At 42.7% G+C, this 27,861-nt stretch overlaps 1 protein-coding gene across 5 annotated transcripts in view; it reads right to left on the reverse strand.

Annotated features, from left to right (window-relative positions):
- Positions 1-27,861, reverse strand: part of BAIAP2 (BAR/IMD domain containing adaptor protein 2) — a 99,979-nt gene that overhangs the window by 54,459 nt on the left and 17,659 nt on the right. For all 5 annotated transcript variants that reach the window (XM_072403510.1, XM_072403512.1, XM_072403508.1 and 2 more), the window contains exons 2-3: positions 17,773-17,848; positions 12,895-12,981 (exon numbers count right to left, since the gene is read on the reverse strand). In XM_072403510.1, coding sequence (XP_072259611.1) covers positions 12,895-12,981; positions 17,773-17,848 — 163 coding nt within the window. The remainder of the gene's footprint in view (positions 1-12,894; positions 12,982-17,772; positions 17,849-27,861) is intronic.

Genomic DNA, 27,861 nt, shown 5'->3' on the forward strand with positions numbered 1-27,861 from the left:
TCGCCTAATAAAAGAACCCAAAGGGACATTTAGGAGAACAATAGTGACAAAAGTAATGGTTGTCCTGTATAAAGCAATACAGCAAATGAAGAGGGGGAGGGGTTGTGTGTGGCCCTTCGTTTCTTTCCATGATTCATTATCATCATACAGGATGGTTATTTCTTTCTTACTAAATTGGCTGAATTGCTTATGATTGAGTTGGGCTGCTGGATTGTAAGCTCTTCGGGTACAGAAGAATGATGGTAAACCATTTCTTTGTTCTGCAAAATGAACATAAAATTCAGGTACAAAAAGATGAAAGCATAGCTGGTTTACGTAAATGACTCCTGCAGTCTCAGGATAGCCCTGGGACATGCATGACAGGTCCTCTTTGAACTGGTTTTGTCTAATGAAAGCCTTGCTGATACCGGGAACATGACGTCCTGTATGTCAATGATAAATAGATGCAGACTGTACTCCCCTCCTGGAAGCACAAACATTGCAGCCGCTGGCCTGGAGTAATTTTCTGACATGGGAAAATTGTGTTGTTGGTTTGGCGCTCTTATCACCAAACATTTGTCATGTTTTCTATGTGAATGGCCTCTTTGTGCGTTCTCGCTGCACAGCAAAACTCGTCCTTTTGCCAACACCTTCAGCTACTGGCCATTCTGGGGTTCACAATTGGTGCAGAACAATTTTAAAGTCATGTGACTTAGGTAATGGTTTTCCAGTATTAGACGCTGGGCACCTAAGGGGGGCACCGTTTTTAAAATATAAGATTGCACAATTATTTCACTTAGGAAAACAATATTACCTTTTCTGAAAAACAGATAGGAAAATAATCACGCAGCTAAAAGCAATGAATGTAGTTCTCTTGCAGTACCCTTTACTGCCCCTAGTTGTCATCAGTCTGATGGCCAGCATCACTCAACCAGCTGCCATTCTGCCCAGGCCACCCTGGACCCTGCCCAAGGCTGTGAAAGGAAAAGCAACACAAAAATAAGCCTATCTGCTCCTATTTCAGCAGCCTATAAATTAATTGGCTCCCCTTTCTGCTTCCCTCTCCTAGTCAGAGCTCCACTGTACTGGGGCCAAAGCCAGAGAAGTTTTGCCTGCCAAAAGATTTCTACTTCTGTCTATCAAGTCCTGCCAAATACACAGCTCTGCCACACAGCACAGCCTTGTCTGGCAGGACAACAGACTTGCCATTTCGCTGTCACACTCACACGTCTTGCACCCACCCCCTTCCTGCAACTTGACAATAGATCACTCTGCTCTCTCCTATCTCCACAGCCTCCTTGTCTGCAAATTTGCAGCTTAAAAACTACGCAACTACAGGTGATTAAGCACACGCTGCAATTTTTTTTAGAATGCAATTGCACCGTGCATTGCAACGAACTGTGCTGCAACATTTAAGGGGGCCTTCAATTCAAGATGAAGATCTGCATCCCAGCCACCAATTCAACATTTATTACAACATAAAAACAAAAAAACAAAAAAACAAAAAAAGGCACTGCAATACAGCAATGGACCACAAAACTTAAACAAGTCATGCAAGTGCATTGTGCTCCTATTATTATTACAGTTAATTAGTATTTATATAGTGCCATCATATTACGCAGCGCTGTACAAAGTCCATAGTGGTGTCACTGGTGTGAATTGGCCCCTAACTCCATGATGAAATGAATCCCAAGATGAAAAGACATTATTTCTGTCTTTAATTGCTGAATTTCACCTTTAATGTGACACCTACCACTCTTCATCCCTGGGGGGACATTACCTCCCCCCGACACTCGCCCCAAGCATTGCTACAGTACAGGTGCATGTAACCACCATACTGTGATAAATTTAGGAAGAGAGAAGTTGTTCTGCTTTCTTTTCAGTTCTGCTGTCAACATCTTGATTTTTTGTGCAATTAGAAAAGAAAAAAAAGATTTGACTTAGGCAGCTTGGAGCACAGCAGAGGGGGCGCATCGCATCAAGCGGCAGATTTTCAGGGGGAGTCGGGAATGACGAGACCTAATTATAAAAGAGAATGTTAGGCTCTGCAGGTATAATGGGCCGGAGAGGTTGGATCAGAACGCAAAGTCAATTTGTGCTTCCTATGAAATTGCTTTTCCCGTCCTCATCAGATGAGCAAATGCACAACGAAGACGGAAGATTTGGCAGAGTAATGGAAGAGGACCTTTGAGTAACTTTACAAGTTTGATGAATAAACTCCTGGAGAGTTGCAATATACACCAAATGTAACATTATCATCCTTCAGCTCTGGCTTTGTGCTGCCTGAAGATTGATGGCATTGCAGCAAAGTCTCCTCTCTGATCAGACCGCAACATTGTAACAAGTCGCAAGGTGAGAATATGCAGCAGGGACTGAGCTGCATCTGACATTTGTGTCTACAGCCAAGATTTACATGATGGGCTCATTCTTTGAGTCATCTCAATTCAGAAAGCAGCAGATGTGACCCTGGAGGAAATCTAAACTAAATGGTGCCGGATTTCTGAAGAAATTTAAATTTAGCATTAAAGCAAACCTGCGTCCAGATCTCACACACATAACTGGCTACAGATTTTGAACAATAAAACAAACCTTCATTCACCTCGATAGCTATAAGCATCATGAAGAAATTCAATCTGAAAGTTTAAAGCACGGGGAATGTGTTGTTCTGCTGAAAATGCTAATCAATCAACGGAGGTTTCTAAAATGTTAGAAGCAGATGGAAACACGAGTCTTTTTGCTATCTTTGAGAAGGGATAACTTTGCATTAAAAGCAGCTGGAGAGCTCAGGAATGGTTTGTTTTACAGCTTGTTTACTGCTGGTTAGGATATTTATCAGGTTAGTTATATTTATCATGGCCAGGCTGGAACTCTCCACAGGAGGTATTAAGCATTTATATACCAGCTGTGTTCCAGGTAAGATTGGGGCACTAAATCAGAGGAGAATGCTTCCACCCACTCAAGGTCAGTAAGCATGGATGCTAGTCATACCTTCATACACAAGTGTGAATCTACCTATCAGTATGAGATATACAAGGATTGGAATATGGAACAGCAAACCACTGCATAAAATATATTCTTAAAGACCTTAAATTTCAATTGCCCTTTGGATAGGTGGAAGAAATGTTAGACCCCCAATCAGCCATTTATTTCCATGTCCCCACTTGGACGCCATCGCTGGCTCTTTGTTCTGGAGGTCATCATTAAAAGCAAAAGGAAAAACTGCAATTTTTGTTGCTGCAACACAATCTGCCGCAATGGGATTTCCTGCTATGCATTCTGACTAGCAAGGGGCATGTCTTAAAATGTAAGCTCTTCGGGGCAGGGTCCTCCCTTCCTCCTGGGTCATGGTTTGTATTTGTTGGTCACTTGCAACCCCTATTTATTGTACAGCACTGTGTAATATGTTGGCGCTATATAAATACAGTTTAATAAAAATTGAACTCCTGAGATTGGTGGATGTTATCAGTAGAGATCTAAAATTTAAGCAAATACATAGTTTCTTTTCCCACCTATTCCAATTCTCTATGAGAGCCGACATGTTGACACCAGGAAAGCAGACAAGACCACACAGCATTCCGTCCTCTTGGAATTATTGGACAGGAAAGGAGCTGTGCACTGGAAAATGCTGCACTCTGCGATAGTAGCATCATTGGAAACTTCCCACTATCTAATACAGAAGGTTTTGGAATTCTCCATTACGCTCAGCCAAAAATTAATCATCCTTCTTCATTATGTCTTATATAAAAGACGAGCGTTTCTCATGCCGCCTTGCAGTGGAATCCACTCTAACACCTGCTATGTGTTAACAAGTAGAGAGCGGGATCCAGAGAAGGCGGTTATGTAACTCTCATTGCATCAGTGTTATGTATTCCTATTTATAAGCCCATTTCTAGAAACCGGCTCGGCCTTAAAGCAACATGGAGATACTACGCAGGTAAAATATGAACTTTTCAAAAGATCAACCAAACATAAAATATGAAACACAGCCGGCACGGTGACAACCTTTATGTGGGCTGATATGAGGATTCGCTGGGCAATGGTCTCATGAGCAAGGGAGTGGAGAGTCATGAAAGTCCGAAAGCCAGAATGCAAAGCCCCACCTGTAGACGAAAAGTCATCCAAATATAACTTAGAAGCCCGGAAATCTCTGGACAAGCACATGTTGGTGATGAAGCTTTTATAAGTTACAAGATGCCAGATGGGGACGAAAAGGTATTCGCTTCAGGTTCCAGGTTGGGGGGCACCAGATTAGCTATGGAAGAGAAGGTTTCAAAGTCTATCACAGTTGCTCTTCCCCAGGTCATCAACATATTGAAAATAAACCAGCAGCTGGGTACTTTAACCCTAATCCTAGCCCATCTAAATGGGATGGGGAGCTGCAGAGATACAGGGAGTAGAAATGTAGTTACGAAGAAGAGTCAGCGTGGTAGAACTCCCAAGTTGTATGTATGCACCAACTTTAAAACACCTGGACAGGTAAGGTGGTCCAATTGATGATTTAGTTACAATGGCCCTGACAAGGATGGGTAAGTTGGGGGGGGTATTAGGCTGCAATTGTACAGTCAGTTCTTGTAGAATGTGTTGGAAGAAGGAAAAGTGAACAAGCATAATTGTCTAAGTGACATTGACCAGGGTCAAATGGGTCAGAGCACCTTAAGAGACAAGGTCTAGTGGGTGTCCCCAGAATGCAGAGGTTGGTACCTACCAAAAGTGGTCCAGGTAGGAGAATCAGTGCCAGGGCTGTCCAAGGCTTATTGATGGGGAAGGAAGAGAAAAAAAAGTTTACCACCTTGTTTGATGGTACAGAAGAGCTACTGTAGCACATTGCTCCGTGGTTTGCGGTGTATGGGGTAAGGTAGCTGCAGACCCCTCATGGTGACCTCCACTCACCACCGAAAGTGTCTACAATGGGCATCCGAACTGGACAATGGAGCAATAGAAGGTGGTCTGCTCTGATCAGAAATAATGTTTTTTTGGATCATGTGAATGGTTTAGAGCATTATTTATCTGGGGAACAAGTGAGAAAAAGAAAATCTGGTGGAAGCAGTGCAACCTAAAGGATCTACTACAAATCTCTTGGTGCCTTTTGATGTTTTGTGCCTGAATTGGTTAAATGGGGGCTACACAATTGTGCAGGTGGTTTTAATGTTTTAGCTGTTTAACATGTGTGGACTGGGTTATGGTTGGTGCATGGAGATCCAGTTCTGGTCCTAGGCTGCTGCTTTATCACAGAGATAAATCGTTCATCAGATGTTCTCTTATTGGGTGCAGCATTGGGGATTGGAGGGAGAAAAAAAAAAGAAAACAAAAACTAAAAAAAGTGACATGAACGTCACAACTGCAGCATGCGTGTAAAAGAAATGCACAGCAATATAAATCCAGTACCATTATATGTTATATAGAATAATACAGCAACACAATGGTGAAGTTGTCACCTTAGAAACAAAACATCTTGTATACCGAAGCTGCAAGCAAATCTAAAATTCAATACGCAGTTCAGCAGACAAACAAAGCAGCAACACTGTTCCTTGGAGAGCGAGATGACTGTAATGTACAACGGCTCATGGTTGTGTTTTACATTATCATTAAATTGCTGTGTGGGAGTCGGATTCTCGCTGCATGTGTTATAACTACAGTACAGATGAGGCAGAAGGCTCGCTGTCCCTATATTGGGGTACAGAAGCACCCGCGGATGTCACAGGCAATTGCCCACATACACAGAATACAGGCCGCATTTGTATATAAACCGTGCACCAAGCCTGCCGTCAATCAGAATGCAGAGCTTAGCGTTCAAGAACATCTTCCTGAATCAACAATGAATCATTCTATTATCTCTCCGATCATACAGTTACTTTGTGTGAATCACAACCAGGAAACCTTATCTGCTGCAATGACCGGATCAAGAGCAATGAATAGGAACGCACCTCGGGCGGCGGTTGCTGCAGGTAAATATTTAAATGGCAGTAATCACGTGGCAGCTAAAAAAATCAAGGTTGGAATTTCAGATGCAAAACAGAAAGTTGGAGAATGGTTTATTGCAAACCACCAATCCTAAAGCCTCAGCAGGATTTTATTTTGGGTGCATGGGGAAGGTTTGCATCACCCAGGGAGATGCCCCCTTTTAAATTATTAGACCAGAGTATTGAATTTAGATACATTTTAATTTTAAATTTTGCCTCCCCTGATTCCTTCATCTTCTTCCATCTATGAACATGCTATGGAAATAGTCAAAAAAAAAATTACCAAAATTTTTTGAAGAGACATGGTGAGGATATCTCTGGGTCTCTGTGTCATGCAGGCAAATTTTATTTGTTGGAGGGGTCAGCAGGACTTTTGGGGCACTCTGATGCAAGCAATGGGATGGCTCTTGGATGGAGTTGTGCAAATATCCAAACACCTAAATGGATGGATGGTCAGGCTAAGTAAGTGGGCATTGCAGACCGTCCTAGGTAACATCCACTTGTGATGCTAAGCCCCAAGATCGTAAGAAATGCAATCAAAGAACTGGAGCCATTGACAGGCAGACTGGGGAGGGAGAAGCTAGACAATGCTGGATGTCCTCCAGCCAGGAAATGAGGCAGGCACTAATTTGTTGCAGCTTCTAATGTGCCTTGCAAAAAGCTCACAATGGCCCTGATTTATTAAAGTTCTCCAAAGCTGGAGAGATTAGACTTTCTTCGGTGAAGCTGGGTGAACCAGCAAACCTGGAACGAATCTGGTCTGGGATTGAAAATATTTGCTAACAAAAAGCTAACTAATAGTCTGACTTTTAGGAAATCCAGTCCAGGTTTGCTGATTACCTAGCTTCACTGATGAAGGTGTATTCTCCCCAGCCTTGGGGAACTTTAATAAATCAGGGCCAATGTCCAGTGAAGTAGGTGACATCTGAAGAAGAAAGGAGCCCGTACAACTGCGTGGATCTAATCTGTGCCCCTTGTGACTTTAATGGCTGCCTCACTGATCACCAGCTAAAACAAATTAAAAAAAAAAAAAGAAATACTTTTGTAAGAATTTCTTTCATTTAAACTACAAATAGTCAGAAAGATGCTATATTTTTTTCAGTAACATAATGTACCAAATTAAAAGAGATGGTCTTGTTACAGTGTAACATTTTTTGATGACACGTTTAACGGCGCCGTGACATTCGCTCTACACTGAGAGAAGCACAAACATGCCAATTTTCTATTGTAATGATTGCTCATTATCCGACAGACTGCTTTATGTGGATTATTGGGATCAAATCATAGGGCCATTTTTGAAGGACTTGAAGGTCAGGTTGTGTGCGAGACGAGAAAAATACAATCAAGGGAGAAAAAAAAAAATAAAATAAAATAAGTTCAAAAACTGACCAAAAAAAATGAAGAACAAAAGCAGGAGGAAAACGCGTGAATAATGAAACAAAAGGTAAATAAAATATATCAGTTCAGCATTGCGTTTACATGCAGTCCCTGAACTTGTAACAAATGGAATGTTAAGGACTATTTCCAAAAATATGCAACAGTGCATCACCAAAGACCCAACTATAATAAAAAAAGCCAACTTCCTTCTCTGGATTGCACAGGTTTACAGCACCGCTGTCATCCTCATAATGACACCATGTTCATTTACATGGTTCAAGGGAAGCTAGCATGAAAAAGGAGCTCTTACATAAAATTGTAGAGAGAGAAGATTGGCCGCAAGGACGTTTTTGACCAACATTGGGGAGGGCAGAGGGGATGCAATCTATTCTGTGAGAAAGAATGAGAAACAAGACTTTAGTGAGTCACTGTTACAGAGAACAGGCTGGGAAGGAGGAGGAAAGGCAACAAGAAGGTTGGAAACGGATAATCACAGCGGTAATAAAAAGGAATTTACAGACTTCATTAAAGAAAAAAAAATACCTGCCAGAAATCTAGTGGGCGGATCACTTCCTGTGCTGCTCTCTTATCGGTTACATTGGTCCCAGCTATGTCTATGGACTGCAAAACCTTTCCCCTTCTCTATAACATAAGGAGCAATGTTCTCCCCGGCCCCTTTTGGCTGGGCACACCACCCAGCACTTTTCGGAAGCCTCTCGGTTGTTTTTGGGTGGTTACTGAAGAGTTGGGTCACAATACAGGGACTGCCATCCACCTACACCTTCTTCCCAGCCGGCTTAAAAAAAAAAAAAAATGTATGGGTTCGACACTGAGGAGGTATTCTCTATCCCTGTTCTAGGGTGAAACACTGCTCCTCCAAAAAGTACAGTGAATGCAGTCAGCCAATAAGTGAATCCATATAACTGCCAGGCTTACCTGTTGAAACTGGGAAAAAAAATCATAGCCTCTACATGTAAGGGCCCATTCAGGCCCGGAGTGTGAAACCTTACAGCACCAGAAGAGGCAAAATGCACCATGGGCAACAAGATTTGCAGTTTGTGTACCATGCCACGATCTGCTGCAGCCATGTAGGAACAAGTGGTTGAGCCTGGAGAAGACCACTGTGATCATTCGTGGGTTTGAAATTATCCTGAGGCTTGGTAACCTGCAGTATATCGCATGTTCTTTCTTATATTTAGATACACAGGAAAGCATTGCTATGCATACTATGTAGTCCCCTGCAGACGGACTTTGTGCTATGCCAAACTACCCCCTGATAAATAGCACTTGTTTCACTGTCATGTTGGTTCAATAGATTTATCAATTTAAGCTGCTAAGCCTAAAAAAAAAAAATCCATGTGTTCAACCCCGGATTTTTTTTTTGGGTGGAAGGAAGCTTAATGTGACCCAACTCACAATGCGCCCGGCTAAAAGAGGATGGGGGAAAAAAAAAATCACCGAAATGCATATCAAGAACCGAGATAAGGGACTCTGGTATTGAAGGTAAATACAGATAGATAACCAGTGTCTGCAGGAGGAGGTCCATGATGGCTTCCCAATGTTTGGGAGGGACTTTATCTTATTGGAACAGCACAATCAAATCCATCAACAATCAATCATTTTCACAGAGAAAATTACCATCCAATTTGGATCCAATTCAGGCAGATTGTTTATTTACCGTTGAACAGTCGATTGTTTGAAATGATTACTGATCATGATCATTGCATGAAAAGGAACATCAAACTGAAAAAAAATTGTAACTATTTAAGAATAGTTACTATGCAAAATGTAACAATGTTCTGGGAAATAGTCTGGAGATCTTATGTGTGCCAAATGTGCTGGTGAACACGGCTATTCCTCTACTAAACTCTTTGGGTCTCCCATCACTGACTTTTGGATTTTGGGTCTTGCTAGAAAAGCTGGTTTGATCTTTTCCAGTTCATCAGTTCCTATAATTTGTAGCTGTTCATGCCATTAGAAGCAGTGTTCTCCCCAGCCCCTTTTAGCCGGGTGTTTAGTTAAAAGTTGGACTACAATACAAGGGTTGCCACCAGCCTACAATTTCTTTCCACCCAGATTAAAAAAAAAAAATGAAGCTGAACACTGACAAGGTTTGTCAAACTGTTCCCTCTTTGGCCATCTCAAGGTTTTTTCAGTTAAGCGCCCCAGGGTTCGGATTTGCCCTGGGTGAGGATGGACTACGTTGCGTTTGTCAGCTGAATCTTTAACATATATATGAAAGGCCAAAACATCAGGTGTGTCAGGACATACAAAATGTCCTGACCAAGATTCTAGTTTGTTTATATAAAGCAGTTTGTATGCCAGCCACCCTTTGTACATGCCAAACTGGCACGGCAAGAAAGTGCGCCTGTGGTTTTGGAGGAAATGTGTGCAAAGGAGGGCAGATGGTGATATGGATTATGTGCCGCTTCTTTCAATTCACATATTTAGGAATTGGGAAAGGCAGTGGTGACTGTTATTTATTAATCCTGCATGGATATTATTCATCATCTTTTTACATGTGTTTTATGAAAAATGGTTTCAAGGATTATATCTCCTGCATTTTCTACCTTCGTTGCAAAGTAGTCCACGACGCATGGAGGTTCAGAAAGCCCACCACAAACCAATCCATGCTCCATTTGGAGTTCTCCAAAACCCAGTTCATGGAGGTTCAGGGAGTTCACAGCAAGTTATTCTATACTCCATGGAAGTTGGGAAAGTTCTCCACAACACAAGTCCATGATCCATGATTCACTGCAAGGCAACCCGTGCTCCATGGAGGTTTAGAAAGGTCTGAGCAAGGATGTCCATTATCTGTGGAGGTTCAGAAATCAACCCATGTTCCACGGAGGTTGGGAGAGTTCTCCACAACCCAGTCCATGAGCCATGGAGGTTCAGAGAAATCAGTGCAAGCCAATCTGTGTTCCATGGAGGTTGGGAAAGTTCTCAGAAATGTCCATGATCCATAAAAGTCCATGATCCATAGAGGTTCAGAGAGTCCACCGCAAATCAATCTATGCTTCACAGAGGTTCAGAGAGTTCTCCACAACCCAATCAATGGAAGTACAGAGTCCACCATCAATCCATTATCTTTTGAGGTTCAGAGGGTATACTGCAAGTCAATTCATGCTCCCTGGAGGTTTGGAAAATTCTCAGCAATAAAGTCCATGATCCATGGAGGTTCAGAGTGTTCTCCACCAATCAATTCATGCTTCATAGAAGTTTGGAAATTCTCCACAACCCATCCTATAATTCATGGAAGCTGCTCACCAGTACACTTGTCATTCATGACAGCAACCTGGCAATTCTTTCTTTGACAGTGACTTATTATGGAGAGTTGACTATTCAATCGCTTGCTTGGCTTTTGCCTGGCAGCAATCTTCTTAAATTAATAGACAGGACATCTCTAAAAATTGTCCCCATCTCTGTATTTTCATTTAAGGTGGGTGGGAAGAAGCTGTAGGCAGGTGGCTTCCCCTGTATTGTGACCCAACTTTTAGCTGGTTACTGAAAAGTGCCTGGCAGTGCACTTGGCTAAAATGGGCTGGGGAGAACACTGCTATCTGTAGATCAAACTGAAAAAGACCCAAATCAAGCAACTAATGCCCATCAGCAGCTTCAACTGTTCCTGCCAAAGAGGACTTATCACAAGATGTGCCCCACTCCTATGATACCAGGGTTTGGCTTTACCTGACCATATGGTATAGTCTCTCAGTAGCATGACCACAGCAGCAGAAATTTGTCACATTTAGGTAAACGTGTTACGTTTTGTTGAAGACTTTCATACCTTGTCCAAGCCACTTCCTTCATTTCTGAAGGTGCCTGCTACATGTGAGAATATAAATATTATGGAATGTTTTTGACACCTTAGCGTAATCACTATGGAATGTGTCAGATAATGATTGTCCAAAAACAAAATGACAGGTGTGAAAGTTGTGGAACAACCCAGTTCCAGAATTTCATGCTTGGTGTCAGGAAGTCAGCACAGGTGTCAATCCTTCAATTTACATGGCTGAATGTGTGCATTGTCAAATTACTAGCTTAGAGATTTTAAAAATACATCAGACAGATGGTGTCAAAGAGCCAAGCCCCCCCCCCACCCCCATTCCCAGGGTGACAAAGCTTGCAATGAAGCTGCATAACAGGGCCAGCACCCTGTGGGCAGTAGGTTTTTAAAAAACCATGCAGTATTTAATAGAGGTGAAAACATGGTCAACCTTAACAATTTTTAAGCCATCACTGTACCATTTATCTTACTTAAATCTGACTGTTGTAAGCACCCATCAATGGTCATTGTTTTGTTTCAATCCATGAAATGTTCCCTGGAAAGTTTTCTAGCAATATGGAAAAAAAAGAATATAGGCAGAGAGGAAGTTTCATCAGGCAGCGGCAAGCAGAGTTTAGATCAGCCTTCCTTGACTTTAACATTGGAGAACCAATAAAATACCTTTCAGGTATTTGCACATTAGTGTGGTGATTAATTGAAAGAATTCCTCTTACATTGCTGGCCATTGGGAAGAGCATCACCCTCACAGATAACCAAAAAGATCATAACTGACCCAAGAGGCACAAACTGCTCATCCTCAATGAACCCAAACATCCTATGGAGGTACCCTGAGGTTCTAGAGAATTTTGGTTGAGAAACACTGGCATAGATCTTAAATCAGGTTCTGGTAGCAAAATAATAACCTCAGAGAAAGAATATCTATGCATCCATGAATAGATTTGGTTCAGTAATGCCTGAAGAGCAGCCATGATGATGGTCCTTTCAGACAAATGCAAATGTTACAATATTGATATCACCACCCTGAGCAGCCCGACCTAACTCTACAGCTTGAAGAAGGAACAATCCCATGTTTCAATTTTTTAGAAGACACACAATACAAAATTTCATGTTGGAATTTATAAACCTTTAAATATTGTGCAAACCTAATTGGAAGTAAAAAAAAAAAAAAACAAAATAAAAGTTGATTAACTTACAAGGAAGGGAGACATAATATTCAAAAGGGAACTCTAGTGTTCAATGTGCCAACAGTAAATTCTTAGATTGATGCATTATAATTTTAAAAGAAATACAACTCTTCTTGTTCCTACATATAGCTTGTGATCATCCATTTACTGGCCCTTCTATGCTCTTTGGGGCTGCATTCTATATAGCTTGCTCATTTTTCTATAAACCAGCCTGTCTACCAGACAGGTTCTGCAGGACTAATCTGGCTCTGAAGTCACTGATAACTGCAATCCTGGACGATTTATATTGCAGTACAATAAAAAACCAATGATATAAAACTGTGCCATGGGTTTTACCTATGACATACAGCACCTGGCTTTAATTTATTTTTGCCATGCAAAATTGACAATTCAACAAGGACTTCTACATCTGATTGGAAGCTACGAGTGCAACTCTGTTGGCAAAATATTTATGTATCAGACCCCAGTAAAGTGTTAAAGAAAATACAATTTTTTTAACCGGTTCCCCTAAAGGCATCAATGTGATACAATCTTCACCAGTCACAATGATCTCGGAGCCAACTCGTGGGTCAGCTCCTTAACTCTTGTCTAGAGCGGACAGACTCACCGAGCTCCTTGGATCCTTGGCTTTCACTGGCCAACTCTCCCATTTTTACCAAAGCATCAAAGTAGCCCTTCGCTGCAAACGTTACACCTGGGGGGGGGGAATAAAAATACAATTATATTCAATGTATCCATCCAGACACTGCAGATCAGTCTGATATTTCTCCAGGCCTATGGTAGAAGACTACAAAGGGATGAAATATTAAAAAATCATTGATGATAAAAGCATCACATTTTTCTACCCAAAAATAAGACCAAAACTTTACCAAACACTTTATTTTGTTTTTCGATAGTGAAGGGAGGAGTTGAATACTTTACCTGGTTTGTGTTGATGTCTGTGTCCATTAAGAGATGTTTAGACTAGTAGTAGTTTCGGTGATGTTGCCACTCAAAACCACTTGTTAACATTGGACCAAACGGGCTCCATTTTTATGTTTTACATCTGGCGGTAGGAGGTGGCAGCATTGTTGCACATTTGCAAATGGCTGAAAAGGCCTAGAGGCTGCTGCCCATTGACGCTTGGATACGTTTTAGATAATGAATCCTGTAGAGATGTTTTCTATAGCTTCAAAACCAAAAAGCCCTGATCCATAAATACCCAGACAATTGCTATTTTCATAAATCTAATGGGTTAAAATCAGAATTTTTTTTTTTAAATGGGGTGGGAAGAAGCTGCTGTATTCTGAGCCAGCTTTTCAGTATCCTTCCAAAAACAGCTAGTTGGTTACTGAAAAGTGCCAGGTGGTGCACCCTGCTAAAAAAGGTTAGAGCTGTGTGCATGGACCAACATTTTTTTTACAGGCACGCGCGCGCGCGCGCACACACACACACACACACACACACATATATATATATATTTACCATATTTACACAACTTCTAGAATGCCAATGTGTGTAATTTGGCCCCCCTCACAGACTTTGCTTTCAGGATGAAAGATGCACACAGTATGCACTTGGCTCATCTCTATCAGCTAATCCCTTTCATCTACAGAGGAAACCTGCCATGCTGGACATTAAGGGAGCCTTCACAGCTTTTGATGCTCCAAGCTCTAATGTTGTGGTTGTGCCCTTGCATCTCTGCCTAATGATTCACAGTCACAGAAGGTGCACACACCACTGCCAGGATATGTGATATACTCATATGTGTTCTGACCAAGCTGTGATGCCAGGGTGACCGACAAGTTCTATGTGATGGCAGGTTACCTTTAATGCAAGGAAATATGGGGGTGCTGTTGACATTATCCTTCTCGGGCTGTCCGGATGTATTACTTTGAACCATAGCAAGTTTGTAGATTAAGAAAGTCGGAGAAAAGTCAAGACTCCATGCTGAAACTAAGCCCCCATAATCTCTGCTGACATAATCCAGAATCTAAATCAATGTTGCTATTATCAAAAAGCACAAAACCAGCCAAAACAAACTAAGATCCCCTTTCTGCTCATTCCTCCCACCAGCACAATAGCACTGCAGCAAAGCTCAGCACTTTTCAGTAACCACCTGGCTGTTTTTGGGTGGCTACTAAAAAGTTGAATCACAATACAGGGGCCGTTACCTGCCTACAGCGTCTTCTAACCCAGCTTTAAAAAATGTCTGGGGAGAATACGGAGAGCCTGATGCTCTCCGGTGCCGAATTTCCTTCTGCCAGACTGAAAAACTTTGTGACGTCAAGCACGGGGGCAATTACAGATTCAGGTACTTACATCTGCATTTAAAAACACATATTATTGCACGTTGAACTTGCGTTGTTTTACATTATAATGTTTTGCCACCTCCCGCCCCTCAAAACCACATTAGAGCCAAATGACCATTTCCTTCAGGTGTGCCCAATGTATTCAAATACAGCAGGTGCTTAATTCACCAAGCGCATGACAAATATTGCTGGTAACCCTATAGCAAAAAATCTGCCCATCCGTTATTCTAATGCCATCAGTGATAATGCCGAGCAAAGCGGTTTTATAAATATCAAAACTGTTGCTCATGAAAATCAGATTTTCTTTTTTTTCCCCTGTAACCGGTTTTTAGATATCAGTCCTGACCCAACCTGTTCCTCTGAGAATAAAATTCTGACAACAGGGAAGGTGAAACCGAGACTGTATAATGTTCCTCTCATTAGCATTGACCTATTTTTAGTCTTGGATTTCCATATTGGAATAGAAGTCAATAAATTTTATAGTCCTGGGCGAGGTCAATATCTGCATGTTCCCGATGTATATGGAGAACTTCAGCCTGAATGACAGGAAGGACACAAGTTGCCTGCAATGTGCAAAGCTTACGTAAGAGCCACGTGCCTGTTCAGAGGTGTGTGCGGGTGTAGAGGGATCTGTCAACAGTGACATTTGTTGTAGTTAAAAAAAAGGCCCAGATGCAAATTGGGAGACACCCGACTTGCATTTTCACATGGGCATGAAGCTGGGACTCCCTGATTAATAGTGACATAGGTTGTTTATTCAGCGGGTTGCCCAAAATAAACCATAATAGGCCATGGTTTGCATTTGTATGTCCTACTAAAAGATGCCAAGAAAGAGCACTGGTTTGACCAACCCCAGCATGCCGGATTTATGTTAGTCACCCAACATTCCAAAAGAGAAAGCACAAGGCTAGACCAGGTGGCATTGGATGTAACAAGGCAAGTGTGGACCTGTTGGACCACCACCACCAAGGCAAGCAATGAAAGAGGGCTGCATCATCAATACCACACCAGCTAAGGCCATTACCATATTTATTTTCGAGAAAAGTTCCTCTAAAGCATTTCCCAACCAATTCCTGCCTTAATCTTAAATATGCACCCCACTTCTCCCTTCCTAGGTTAAAAAGTCTCACTGAATTCCCAAAAGCCTGCACAGAGTCCATAGGGTTACATGCAGGCCCATTACAATCATTACCCAGCATGCACCGCCCAGCGAGCAGAGGATTGTGCTATGTACACAGGGGAGCGTTCGGCTTCATAATGGCTAATCTACACATCACTGAAATCCTGAAAAAAGCCAGCTCTGAGTAATCCGCATCAGGACATTGCGAGCAGCTGGGAGAGATGATGAGCAAGGTGGGCTTAAAGGGTCATCCCACCCAAAACTGTTACTTTTCACCACCCAAGCAGTATGCACTATGGAGTACCCCCCCCCCCCCCCCTTCTGTCCAGAGGGAAGTAGAAAATTATAGTTAGGCTAAAAAAATATGAAAGTCAATCCATTTTCCTAACAAGCAGAAGTTATTTCTCTACAGGATTTTCTTTTTACTGGATGGGAAGAAGCTGTGGGTGGGTGGTGGCCCCTGTATTGTGACCCAATTCTTCAGTAACCACCGAAAAACAGCCGGGTGGTTACTGAGAAGTGCTGGGTGGTGCGCCCAGCTAAAAGGGCCTGGGGAGAACACTGTTCCTTATATTACAGAGAGGGGGAAAGGTTTTGCAGTCCATAGACATAGCTGGGATCAATGTAACCGATAGAGAGCAGCACAGGAAGTGATCCGCCCACTAGATTTCTGGCAGGTATTTTTTCTTTAATGAAGTCTGTAAATTGTTTTTTATTGGTCACTGAAAAGTGCCATGTGGTGCACCCGGCTAAAAGCGGCTGGGAAAAACACTGAACAGGGACAGCATAATGTAATAGACATTATTACAGCACCATCAGAGAGCACAGGAAGTGATCAGCTCTCTGCTTTTCTGGCAGAACCAACAGGTAATTTTTTCAGGCATATTAAACCTAAAAATGAAACACACTCCTCAGGCTCACATAGACTGTAATAGGATTAGACTTAGAGTGTTGCAGATCATTTGATCCAACATGTGAAGATCATGATCATTTTCATTCATTGGCTTCTTTCAGGAGTCATGCACAATGCGTAAATAAGATAAAACAAGATTATACAGGGACAAGCGGCAACATAACATTCCCCCTTTCACAAATCAGCAGCAGTATGGAACTATTAAAAACTTCTGCAGGGTAAGGTCTTCGAAAGCTGCGCATTGCTATTAAAAATATATGCAATCATGCCATTTTCCACGGCCTTGTTAGAGTCGCCTTGGCACAGACCACCTCTGTGCAAACAGGTTAACGGGTGTAACCAGGAAGCTGGCACACGGTCTGTATGTTCTAGTTAAAAGATGCATGTCAAAGCCAAGTCCTGGTCTCTAAAGACTGTATGAAGGGGAGGGGAAAAAAAAAAAAAAATCGCTATGAAAAAAAACAAACAGGGCTTATATTCCTTGACTTCTATCCAACATTAAAAAACCAACCCCCCCACTCAACCGCTGTCCCCGGCTGGCTTCCTCCTTGATCCAGGGGGTTGTCTTCAAGAAGGACAGCAGTCAAGTCATTTGGCTGGTTGTTGTTCTTGACACAAAGTTACAATGTTGCAGTGTGATCAGTAGGGGGAAAAGAGATTGAGGAAATGTTTCCTCCTGCCTACAGCAGACTGCTACTTTTTCCTGCTGACGTTTTACAGCCTGTCAGCCTCATGCATAGGCAGAGTGCACGTTACTCCTGGACTGATGCACATGCGAGAATGGCTCAGTCGTGGAAGAACGCCCACCTGCTCCACCATAGAAAGAAGAAGCAGCTGCAGCAATATGCATTTGCATTATATGTAGGGGGGATAAATCTGTTTATTTTTAATAAACAGATTTAATAAACAACTTAGGGTAGAATTTCTTCGTATGGATTGGCCTTGTTTCTGGATTTAGTTGTACCTGGAAAATCATTGAGGATTCTGCATGCACCTGCACCGTGTTCTGTCTTTATTCCCCTTCAGATCCTCCTGTGTAGTTGTTGGATAGATTCACCCTCGCTTCCTGTCCTGATAAGTCTTTTATACAGTTTCATATTGAGAAACAAAAATAACCATCGTTCATCCCCCACGAGCAGTAAATGTTTCAATGTTACTTACTTGCCAAGGCTTTCTCGTAGTTTTTCCCCATAGCAATGAAATTCCTAAGGCAGGGGTTAAATTGTTCCATAATAGTCTGAAAAACAAAGAAAACATTTTAAGGTAAATATGAAATTTAAGTTAAATCACACCGTAACCAAAAATTTCTAGTTTCAAATGAATGTCTTCTTCTGTCTTCAATAATGGAGATTCACTGGTGGCATTTTTATCAGTGACCATGAGAGAAATTATTGGAAATCCCAAATTTTATAGGCGTCACTAAAGCAGGTACAGAGGGGAGATCTTCCAATAGGGACACCTGTCCTAGTGACAACTATCTAAGAGTGGTTCTCACATCCTGTAATTGACACAGCAGGAAGGGATTAAAATACATTTTTTCTATTTTTTCTAATGGGGCACAAAAACACGAAAATGCTCATGCTTCCTTAGAAAACATCTTGGTTTGAGACAAGCTTCCGTAGTAAACTCACTTTTACTATTATTGATAATTTAAATGTAACCCTTACATACCCACAAAGGGTTTAACTCAACTTCCCCTTCACCACAAAAAAGGTAGTACATGGATTGCAAAGGGATTTGGTGAAGATAACTTGAGCATAGCTGTGGGAGGGGCTCAGAAACTCCACCCATTACAGCCTCCTGCAGGAGGGGGCGGAGACAATACCAGTCACCCTGCGCAAGAAGAGAGAGCAGCAGCCGCTCTTTAATACAGGAATCTGCTGCAAGTGTTTTTTTCTGGATTACTGCACATTTATGAAGCAAATCCACAAACCTCTAGCAATGGGCCAACATTGGTTTTGAGTTCAACTTAATACGGATTTAGCTGGGTGGAAGCACCAGGAGACTTTTAGTATAGAGGCATTTTATATTTTTTTACATTTTCTATGACACCTAAAACACAATATACATATTCTATAGTTCACGTGTTACCGAAACAAGGAAAATCTGCATTTACTGGCTTTTAGGTGTACAGGGATCTCGGCTCATTCTTGCAACGAATATAAAGCATTTTTGTTACCTAGGAGACTAAAAGCAGCTGACTCAAACCCCCATTTTTATGCTGCTCTTCCAGCATGATTCAAGGGAATCACTAAACCACAATACAGACAACATTCACCGAGCGGGTAACGCCTCGTCAGAAAACAAAAATTCTAATTCTCCCCTAAAAACACTCATTTGCCAATTAGTCCCTGAAAGACCATATAACGACGGTAGCAGGGTCGGGAAAACGTGTTTTCTACTTGTGTTGAGTACATACAGCACGGGGATGTCAGAGTCAGCAGCGTGGGCAGATTCGCATCAACTCTCCTTCGCTGCATGTGAAGGATAATTCCTCCAAGGAGAGAACTGTACCAACTGTACCACACCGATAACCCTAGGGTGCCCCTTCAGGTCCATGTGCTCCGACTTACAGAACCACCAACCTTCCAGGTAAGATTTTCCCAGACAGTGTATAAGATCTCCCCAGCACCTTTTAGCCAAGTGCACCACCCGGATCCCTTTAGGAACTAAAAGTTGGGTCACAATACAGGGGCCATCACCTGCATACAGCTTCTTCCCATCCAGGGATTCTAGGGAGAACACCGAATACACCTGTGTGTTCTAAAACAAAGTCACTTCTGATGTTTCCAAAAAAGGTCAATCCACTAGGGTACAGTGCTCAGGAGTCACCTGTTGGCTCTTTGCACATCCAGATTTTGAAATCCAGCAAGCAAAATCATTAATGGCCACATAACTAGTCCAGCTTTATATAGATGTAGATGGAACACCCAAAATTTCATACTGGCAACATTGTAAGCCTCATCGGACTCCTGGGAACAAGGTCACTGGACCTTCTACCAAGCTGGTCTTCACCCTGAAAGAAGTAAACCTCGAGCAGGGAGTTCTTTTATTGTAGAGGGGACATAACCAATCCCTTTTGCAATAAACAACTTACCTTCCTGGTTGTAACCCTCCGTTGAATGTACGCTGTGTATGACCACAGAATTCTCAGGTGCCGAGAATGGATGAGTTATGTCATTTTGGCCTGGCAAATCAAGGTGACCAGAGACCCTGACCTGGCAGAAGACCAGGAAGATGTTGGCGCAGGCAATGCGCAAGGAGAGGAGGAGAATTTAGTTCCACTTTAGGCAGCAATCAATAAGGAGCAGTTTCCTCCACCAAGTTCACTATTAAACAGCCTATTTACTGCAGAAGATAGTACAAACCTTTGCTTTCATCATTAAATACTATGGTCCTTTGCCTGCAGCTTTAATACTTGCCACTGGTCATTGGAAGTGCCAGACACTGCACCTGCAGGAATAGACACAGCAGGAGTTTTGATCTTCTTGTCCCCTGCAGCACTGAGTGGTTACTTTTTTTTTTTACTATTGTCTCACAAATCACTATAGTGCATAGTAGAAAAATGAAGGGTGGTGGAAGGAACTACTCATCGCTGCAGGGGACATAGGGATGGAAGTTCCTGCAAATGCTGGTTCTCTCAAAAGACTTTGGGTCTGGTTTCGGCAAGAACAAGCGGCAGGAGATGCAAGTATAGGCTCTCTTATTTATGGAATAGTAAAAGGTATTTTGTAATGAGAAAGGATGCCTTTAACATCAACTACTCTCAAAATGTATTTAATTTTGGAAAGTCTGAGCCCCTTGCCATGTTTGTATTGCCCTCTGTGTTTGGTACAAACTGCTTCTCCACCAATGGGGTCACGGACCACAACATCTGGATAAAGGGTTTAGACTGTAATGCATAGGCACCCAGAGGGCTGCTCGTTGGTGAGTTTTTTGGGTCACCAATTTAGCAACAATGGACAGGCTAGGGACCAGCTACATATGGGCAGCACTTTGGCCTTTGCAGGACTAGGTCCCAGGTTCATATGTTGGCCAGGACTCTATCTGCATGGAGTTTGCAGGTTCTCCCCGTGTTTGTGAGGGTTTCATCTGGGTACTCCGGTTTCCTCCCACATTCCAAAAACATGCACTTAGGTTAATTGTCATTAGGGACATTAGATTGTGAGTTCCTTTGAGGCACAGTTAGTGACATAACTATGGACTTTGTATAGTGCTGCGTAATATGTTGGTGCTATATAAATACTGTGTAATACATTTTTTGGAGCAGGGACAATAAAGTCTTCAGATTGCCGAATGACATCATATGACATGTCCCAAAGCTAGATTCCACCCGAGACATTTATGAGCAATCACCGAGGGAGGATGAGAATCCAATGTCAGTACAGACCTTCAAATTTCAACTACTGAACGTCCATTGTATTCAATTCCAATGATTTCTCTTTCTTAACATCTCCCTTTACTTTTTCCTTTTAACCTTTTCTGGGCCATTGGGACTGCACTCTGTCAAAATCCAACTCGCATGCCCCAAGCTAACAGGGCGCTGTTTTAAAGGACTTTGTCAAAACGCCTCCCGCCCTCCTTTTTTGCCCTCTCTGTGTCATTCAATAGCAAAGGCTCCCAGACTAACTACATGGCTGTGGGCTGCTGTGGGAACACATGAAAAATGTTAACTCCTTGTGAACATTTTGCAGGATTCTCTTTCAGAGGAAGGTCAGTTTGTAAATGTGCCACATTTTGCTCTGGAACAAGTAAGAGGGGCTCAACCCCACCAATGCACTGACCTCTATGTGTCCCTCATACATCCAAATACCCCTTGCTCAGATTGCTCTCTTTTTGGTCCAATATTAATATTTTTTTTTGCGATCTGTACTTTCTTTACTTATATACTTTGGGCCGGATTTAATAAAGCACTCCAAGATAGGAAAGGATACACTTTCATCAGTTAAGCTGAGTGATCCAACAAACCTGAAATGCATTTCTTCAAAGTAATTTTATTTGTTTTGAATCCTGGACCAGATCCATTTCAGGTTGGCTGGATCACCCAGCTTTACTGATGAAAGTGTATCCTCTCCGGCCTCTGAGAACTTTATTAAATCAGGCTTTATGTCTCAGGGGTGTTAGGACAAATATACACATTTATATGAGGCACATTTAGGACCCATTCAGTGGGCTTACCGTGGTCTATGGGAAAGGCGTGGACCCTTTTTTGGACCTAGATCATGGAGTGGTATCTCAATGCCACATGTTGCTTTCTGAAAGCATGAGATCTGTGGCTGCATCCAGGTGAACCTGTGGTTGTTCACAGTGCATTTTGCCTCTCCGTCTGCACAGAAGCTGTTAGTTGAAAAGGCCACTTGTAGTCTCCATTGGAAGTCTAGTGACAACATAGCATAGCTGGAATAAAGCACCATTTCCCTATATCAAAGACAGGACCCTTATGGCAGGATCACCAGGAATTATAAAATAATTCAAAGCACGCCGACATGTTCACTTCATTCTAATTTGTATAAATTGATTTGCGGTTCTGTTTAAGTCCATGTACACACGTCAGATGCTTCTCGTCTAATAATGTGTGTATAGCGGTCATCCGACATTGTTCATGGATCCGTCCTGGCGGATCAACGAACGATCCTAATACAAGTGAAGGGGAGAGAGAGCGAAGTAGGGTGCCGCTCCGTCGTTCTCCCCTCTCTATAGAACAGAATGGAGCTGTTTGTACAGCACTCATTTATGCATCTTTCAGTCTTTTGTCGTTGGAAAGGATCGTGACAGATCCTTACCAACAAAAGCCTAAGGCTACGTACATACGTGCAATAATTGTCCTTGGAAACAAACGATCGTTCGATATTCATTAAGAAAAAAAAGTGCACAACGACGTGGATGAACGAGGAATGTCACTGGAAACGAATGACTGTCCTGGTGGATCAGTTTGGGCGACAATCGTTCACTATCTATTGTGTGTACGGTCGTTCAGTACTCGTGGATTGTTCTGCGATTCACTTTCTCCGATACACGTCACTTCCTGCAGCGTTCAATCATATCTAGTGTGTGTACATTATTGGTGGATTATATTTGATCAAAATAAATCCTGAATCTGTCGTTAGACATTCGTTTTCTAAGGACGATTATCGCACGTGTGTACCTAGCCCAAGTCTCTGCACAAATTTAAAGTAAATATTTGCGACTACAATGCAAAAATAAAAATCCTGGTATTAAAAATAAGAATAGGAAAAAAAAAAAAAAAAAAAAAAAAACACACGAGGAAGCCAAAGTCTCGTCCTCGCCTTTCCTCCCCTATGACATGATTCACGCTGCCGATACAGTAACTGTGTACTTGTGAAACAAATAAAAAGCAGGAGGAGAAAAAAACAGAACAAATCTGACTCAACAGCCTTGAGGAACAAAAAGCATTTAACACAATAAACAGCAGAGGGAAAGAAAAAAAAAAAAAAATTAGCTTCACATTATGCAGCACTATGACACAGACCCTGGGGTTCTGCTCCTTGCAATCTGGGGTGGGGGGGGGGATGCCCCTTTGCGGTGCCATTTACTTTAAAACCAATCCAAATGAACTGAACCTTTTTTTTAAAAAAAATTTATATACTTTGCCTAGCCTGAAATCAGTCTGCTGCAGGCAGGAGGAAGCATTTCCTGAATCTCCTCTCTGGTGACAGGTGAGAGGCATTTGTATACCCAGCCAAAAGCTGCACAGACAGCACACTTTGAATCATTACACCTCAATCCAACCTTTAAGAAAACCCGCCTCGTCTTGCAGCGGCTGTGTCAGCCTTTTCTGCTTTGTCACAAATCTCTGAAGTGAATGAAATATGCAGGTCAGGTGTCCTGATAAATCATTAGCTACATTCTACCAAGTCAGGAACTCATTTGTGGTGAAGTCAGGAGCAAGACAGCCCACGGCCAGGTCACATTGCTACAACAGGTCCTCTTTAAAGGTCGCAGGTGGGAGTGTGTGGAGGAGATGTAGCTAGCAGAGCAGCAATGTTTGACTTGCTGCAGCGATTTTCAGCTGCTTCACCATTGCATATGTGCAGAACTTTGTATAAAAGCCTTTCCTCACCTCCATCTTGGATTATAGCATAGACTGCACAGTTACCCCTTCTGCCCCAAGCACTGCACCCACTGCATTGCAAGGCCTGTAGAATAAAACCTGAACACCAGAGTCACATGACAGGATGGGCTCCAGGGATCCTGGCTTAATGTTGTTATGACCTTTGCTGGTTCACATGCGGAGATAAAACTAAATGTACCTTAACCCCTGCTATTAGGAAGCACTGGAGTGTTTTATGGAGAGCAAAGAAACACACACTGCATTGGTGAAATGCAACTTAACATGACAAGGGTGGACCTGGCTGGTTGAAAGCTTCACCGAGGTAGCGGGGGACTGACAACAGAAGCAGGATTGGGACACCGTTGTCACTGCATAACAGGAAGTGCCGAAGGAGGGATCTCCATGGGTACAGCAGGACGAGATCATGTTAGATTATCAAAAGGTCCAGTGGGGTGCATGAAGAGCCTGTGGAACACAAACACAACTATGAACAGAATCAATGGCTGCCAGTGCACAACCAGCTGCAGAGAGAAAGCAAAAACTAAAGCACTCTTCTGCTGATCTTGTGATCTGGACTTCTCTATATAGCCAGGCATTGGACATAGCCACCAGTGGGCCCCTATGAGGAACAGACACCATCCCAACACACCTTGACACCCACCTGTGCAGTGCAACTAATGCTACAGGTCCAGCTCTGGCTGTGGGGGACCCAGCTGGCCAAGGGAGGTCTGGGGCTCCCAGTAGAGCTGCACACCTTGCATCACCCTATGTTTGCCCCTAAAAGGACCTTTCATGCGGCAGTACAGCTTGATCAGGAAACCAAGAATCCTCCCACTCTTCAAGTCTGCCAACTGCACAATGAGTTTGTCTACCCCCCTTCTGTAGTCACATCACCAGTGTTAGACTGGCAGCATTCTGCAAACCAACTGGCTTCAAGCACCGACACCTCCTATGATGTTCAGATGCATGGAAGATTTGCTATGAGGGGCCCCCACACATAACCCATACAATGTCATTTGGTATCCGCAATGTCTTTTCTGACCGGCCATGAGAACAGCAAGGGTTTCACAGGGGCGTTGAGCGTTCTGGCAACTGCCGCAGAGAAAAAAAAAAAAAAAAAAAAAAAAAAAAGTTGAAAAGCTGTCATTTCTTGCAGAGAGAAATCTCAGAGATGAAATTCAGCAGACTGTAGCTTAATAACTCACTCAAGAAGTTCCGCTGTTCCCATCTTCAGATCAGAGCAGATCTCCCTCCCACACACGGCGACGTGTCTTCCCTGTAGAGAACACAGACGTTTTCCCCGAACTCGACTTAAGATTTCTCTTGGCCTAACCCGTCTGCCCCCAAGATATCGCCGCCTTACCAATAACAGCTCCAGGACAGACAAACCGAGATGTCAGATTTAATACCTACCTGGAGGTATTTACTTAGGAGAATGCATACACCTGAATTACATATGGAAGGTTTATATATGGCAGCCTAAACCGTACAAATCCAGATTCCAGGTGATATGCAAACATAATAGAAGATCCTCGTGGGAGGGATTCAGCAACAAAGGCAGTGCTGACATTGCGGAAACTCGTGGGTAGGGCCAGATGATGATTGACAAGCTAAAGGCAATGCCAATAACCACGTCTCCTGCCTTCTTCTCATCCCAAGCAGCCATTGCTGTGTACGAGAGGACCAACACCGCTTCGAATTCAGGAGCAGTGCTGCATGGTTGCCACTCCATCACGGGAAGATCTATTAGGTGGACTTCACTGGAAGAATCAACACGTATGGCTGCGTTTTTGCAGGGGGACTAAGCTGCAGCATTTGCACTTGGCCACAGTTGATGATGGCAGCATGTATGGAATGCCAGCTTAAAAGAATAACCACAGCTATAAACTACCTGTATCCATAGCCATCTGTAGCTAATGGGACTTACTATATGGGGGATGTACCATTATGTTCATATCCTTGCCATGGTATCCCTGGCACTTGTCCCCCATGTAAACACACATTACTGCCTGTGCCACCTGGAAAGTGCACCCTGCCTTTAATATTGATCTATGGGCCCTGGAGGTGACACCTCATCCTGAAACTTCTAACCTATTTGATTACATAGAAGGACTGGAATTGGGAATGAGCTATGGTATCTCCACCCAATGGCAGATCTCAAATAGTGAATGTCATTGGAATTGTTATCCTCTAAAGGCACCATAGCACTGCAGATAGGTTACCTGTATTCTGCCTACGTCAGGTTGTATCGAAGACTTTGTTCCTATACAGTTGTAGCCATAGCAAGTGGCAGCTGACCGCAGCACCTGCTAAGCTGGCACACCTCTAAATTTCCATATGCTTGGCACAAGGGAAGCAAATTCTTGGCGTGCCCACATCACTACCCAAGCTGCTCGTTATCCAAACCTTGGCTCTTGCTTATTTTGAACTTGCTGCAGAATGCATTGTTTTCTTGGGCCAGAAAAGATCTTTTAGTCATCATCCCCCTCGTACCCAGCAGAGGCCAATCAGGTTCCCTGCATTTACATGTGCCAACCAAGAATATACAGAGAACAGGGAGCCAGGAGATGACCTCATCAGTCCACTGTTGCTGCCTCTTGGGCCAATCACAGGCAGGGGATAGTGAAGTAAGTTACCTGACCTTGAAGCATGTACAGCTCCGGCACATAGGAGAAACCTTATATAACACATGCAGTTAGTACACCAAGAACCCAGAGCAAACTATTATGTCAATAACGATTGCAGCAAGGCTGCGCTTTTGTCCTCCCACACCCGGGATTAAGTCAGCGAGGTCACCCACCACACTGGTCTGCTAATAGAGACGTGCGTGAGCAGAAAGGCAAAGCAATGGATTCAACTGAGACAAATCTGCAAAATAAAGGAAAGGAAAACTGACATATACAACGAGCTGGAGAAGATCGACTATCATGGGAGAACCTGGGTGATCCAGTAAACCTGGAACTAAACAGCACTTGGGAAGATGGCCTTCCCATTTTGCTCAATACACAGCCATTGGGATGAAAAGGAGAAAAAGAAGAATACATAACGTCAGATTGGCTACAGGTTTGATCTGTAGATAGTTAATCCGAATGCCTTTAGGAATCACAAACTGTTATTTGCTTCCCTGTTAGGGCAAATTTTGGAGCCACTTTAATATAGAGGTTTTTCCCCCAAACTGGTCCAGGGTTCTGGGGAAATGAGGTATCCAACTTTTTTTTTTTGTTTTTTTTTTTTTTTATTATAGAGGACCTTGACAGGAGCATTTATTCTCAAACCCAATGTCCAGGATTGCAACATTTTAGCAAATCACCTGATTTACATATAAAAGGTTTATATATGGCGGCCTAAACAGTACAAATCCGGATTCCAGGTGATGCACAACCCTAATAGAAGATCCCTGAAGGAGGTATCCAGCAGTGCTGACATTGCGGAAACTCATGGGTGGGACTGGGTGTGGCCAGGTGATAATTGACAAGCTACAGGCCATGCTTATGACCACGCCTCCTGTCCTCCCTCACATCCCAAGCAGGCACAGCTTACAAAAGAGTGACAACCCTGTTCTGAGTTCAGGAGCAGTTCTACATGGTTGTCACCCCAACACAGAAAGATGCATTGGGTGAACTTCAATGGAACGATCAACAGCAAGGGGACTAAAACTGCAGCACTTGGCAATAGTTATTATGGGCCGGCTTACAAGAGTAACCATGGCTATAAACTACCTGTATCCATATCCAGATGTAGGTAATGGGGATTGCCTATATCGGGGTGTGCCATTACGTTCATATACTTGCCATGGCATCTTTGGCACTGTTCCCCCAATGTAAACAAATTACTGTTGAGTACAAACATTTCCATTTTGTACTAGGACAACTACAAGCTGCACCTACAGAAGCCGGTGGTCAGTACAAGAACTTCACAAGTCAACAGATTCTTAAAGGCCGGACACTATAAGCTCCTCATAGAGTTATGATAGGACTCTGTAAAGTAGAAGACGTCAGTGCTTTATACCAGGCGATAGAAATGTATCAACAAATATACAATCTCTCAGTTTTGCATTGTGTCCAATGTATACAGAAGAGTTTGGAAAGCAGTTTAAGCTTTAAATTGTGCACAAACTAACAAAACTCGACATTCAACATTTGATGAATGACTTTGTGCTGGTTCCCTACGCATGCCTC

Source organism: Pyxicephalus adspersus, chromosome 3 (assembly GCF_032062135.1).
Source record: "Pyxicephalus adspersus chromosome 3, UCB_Pads_2.0, whole genome shotgun sequence".
NCBI classification, from domain to species: domain Eukaryota; kingdom Metazoa; phylum Chordata; class Amphibia; order Anura; family Pyxicephalidae; genus Pyxicephalus; species Pyxicephalus adspersus.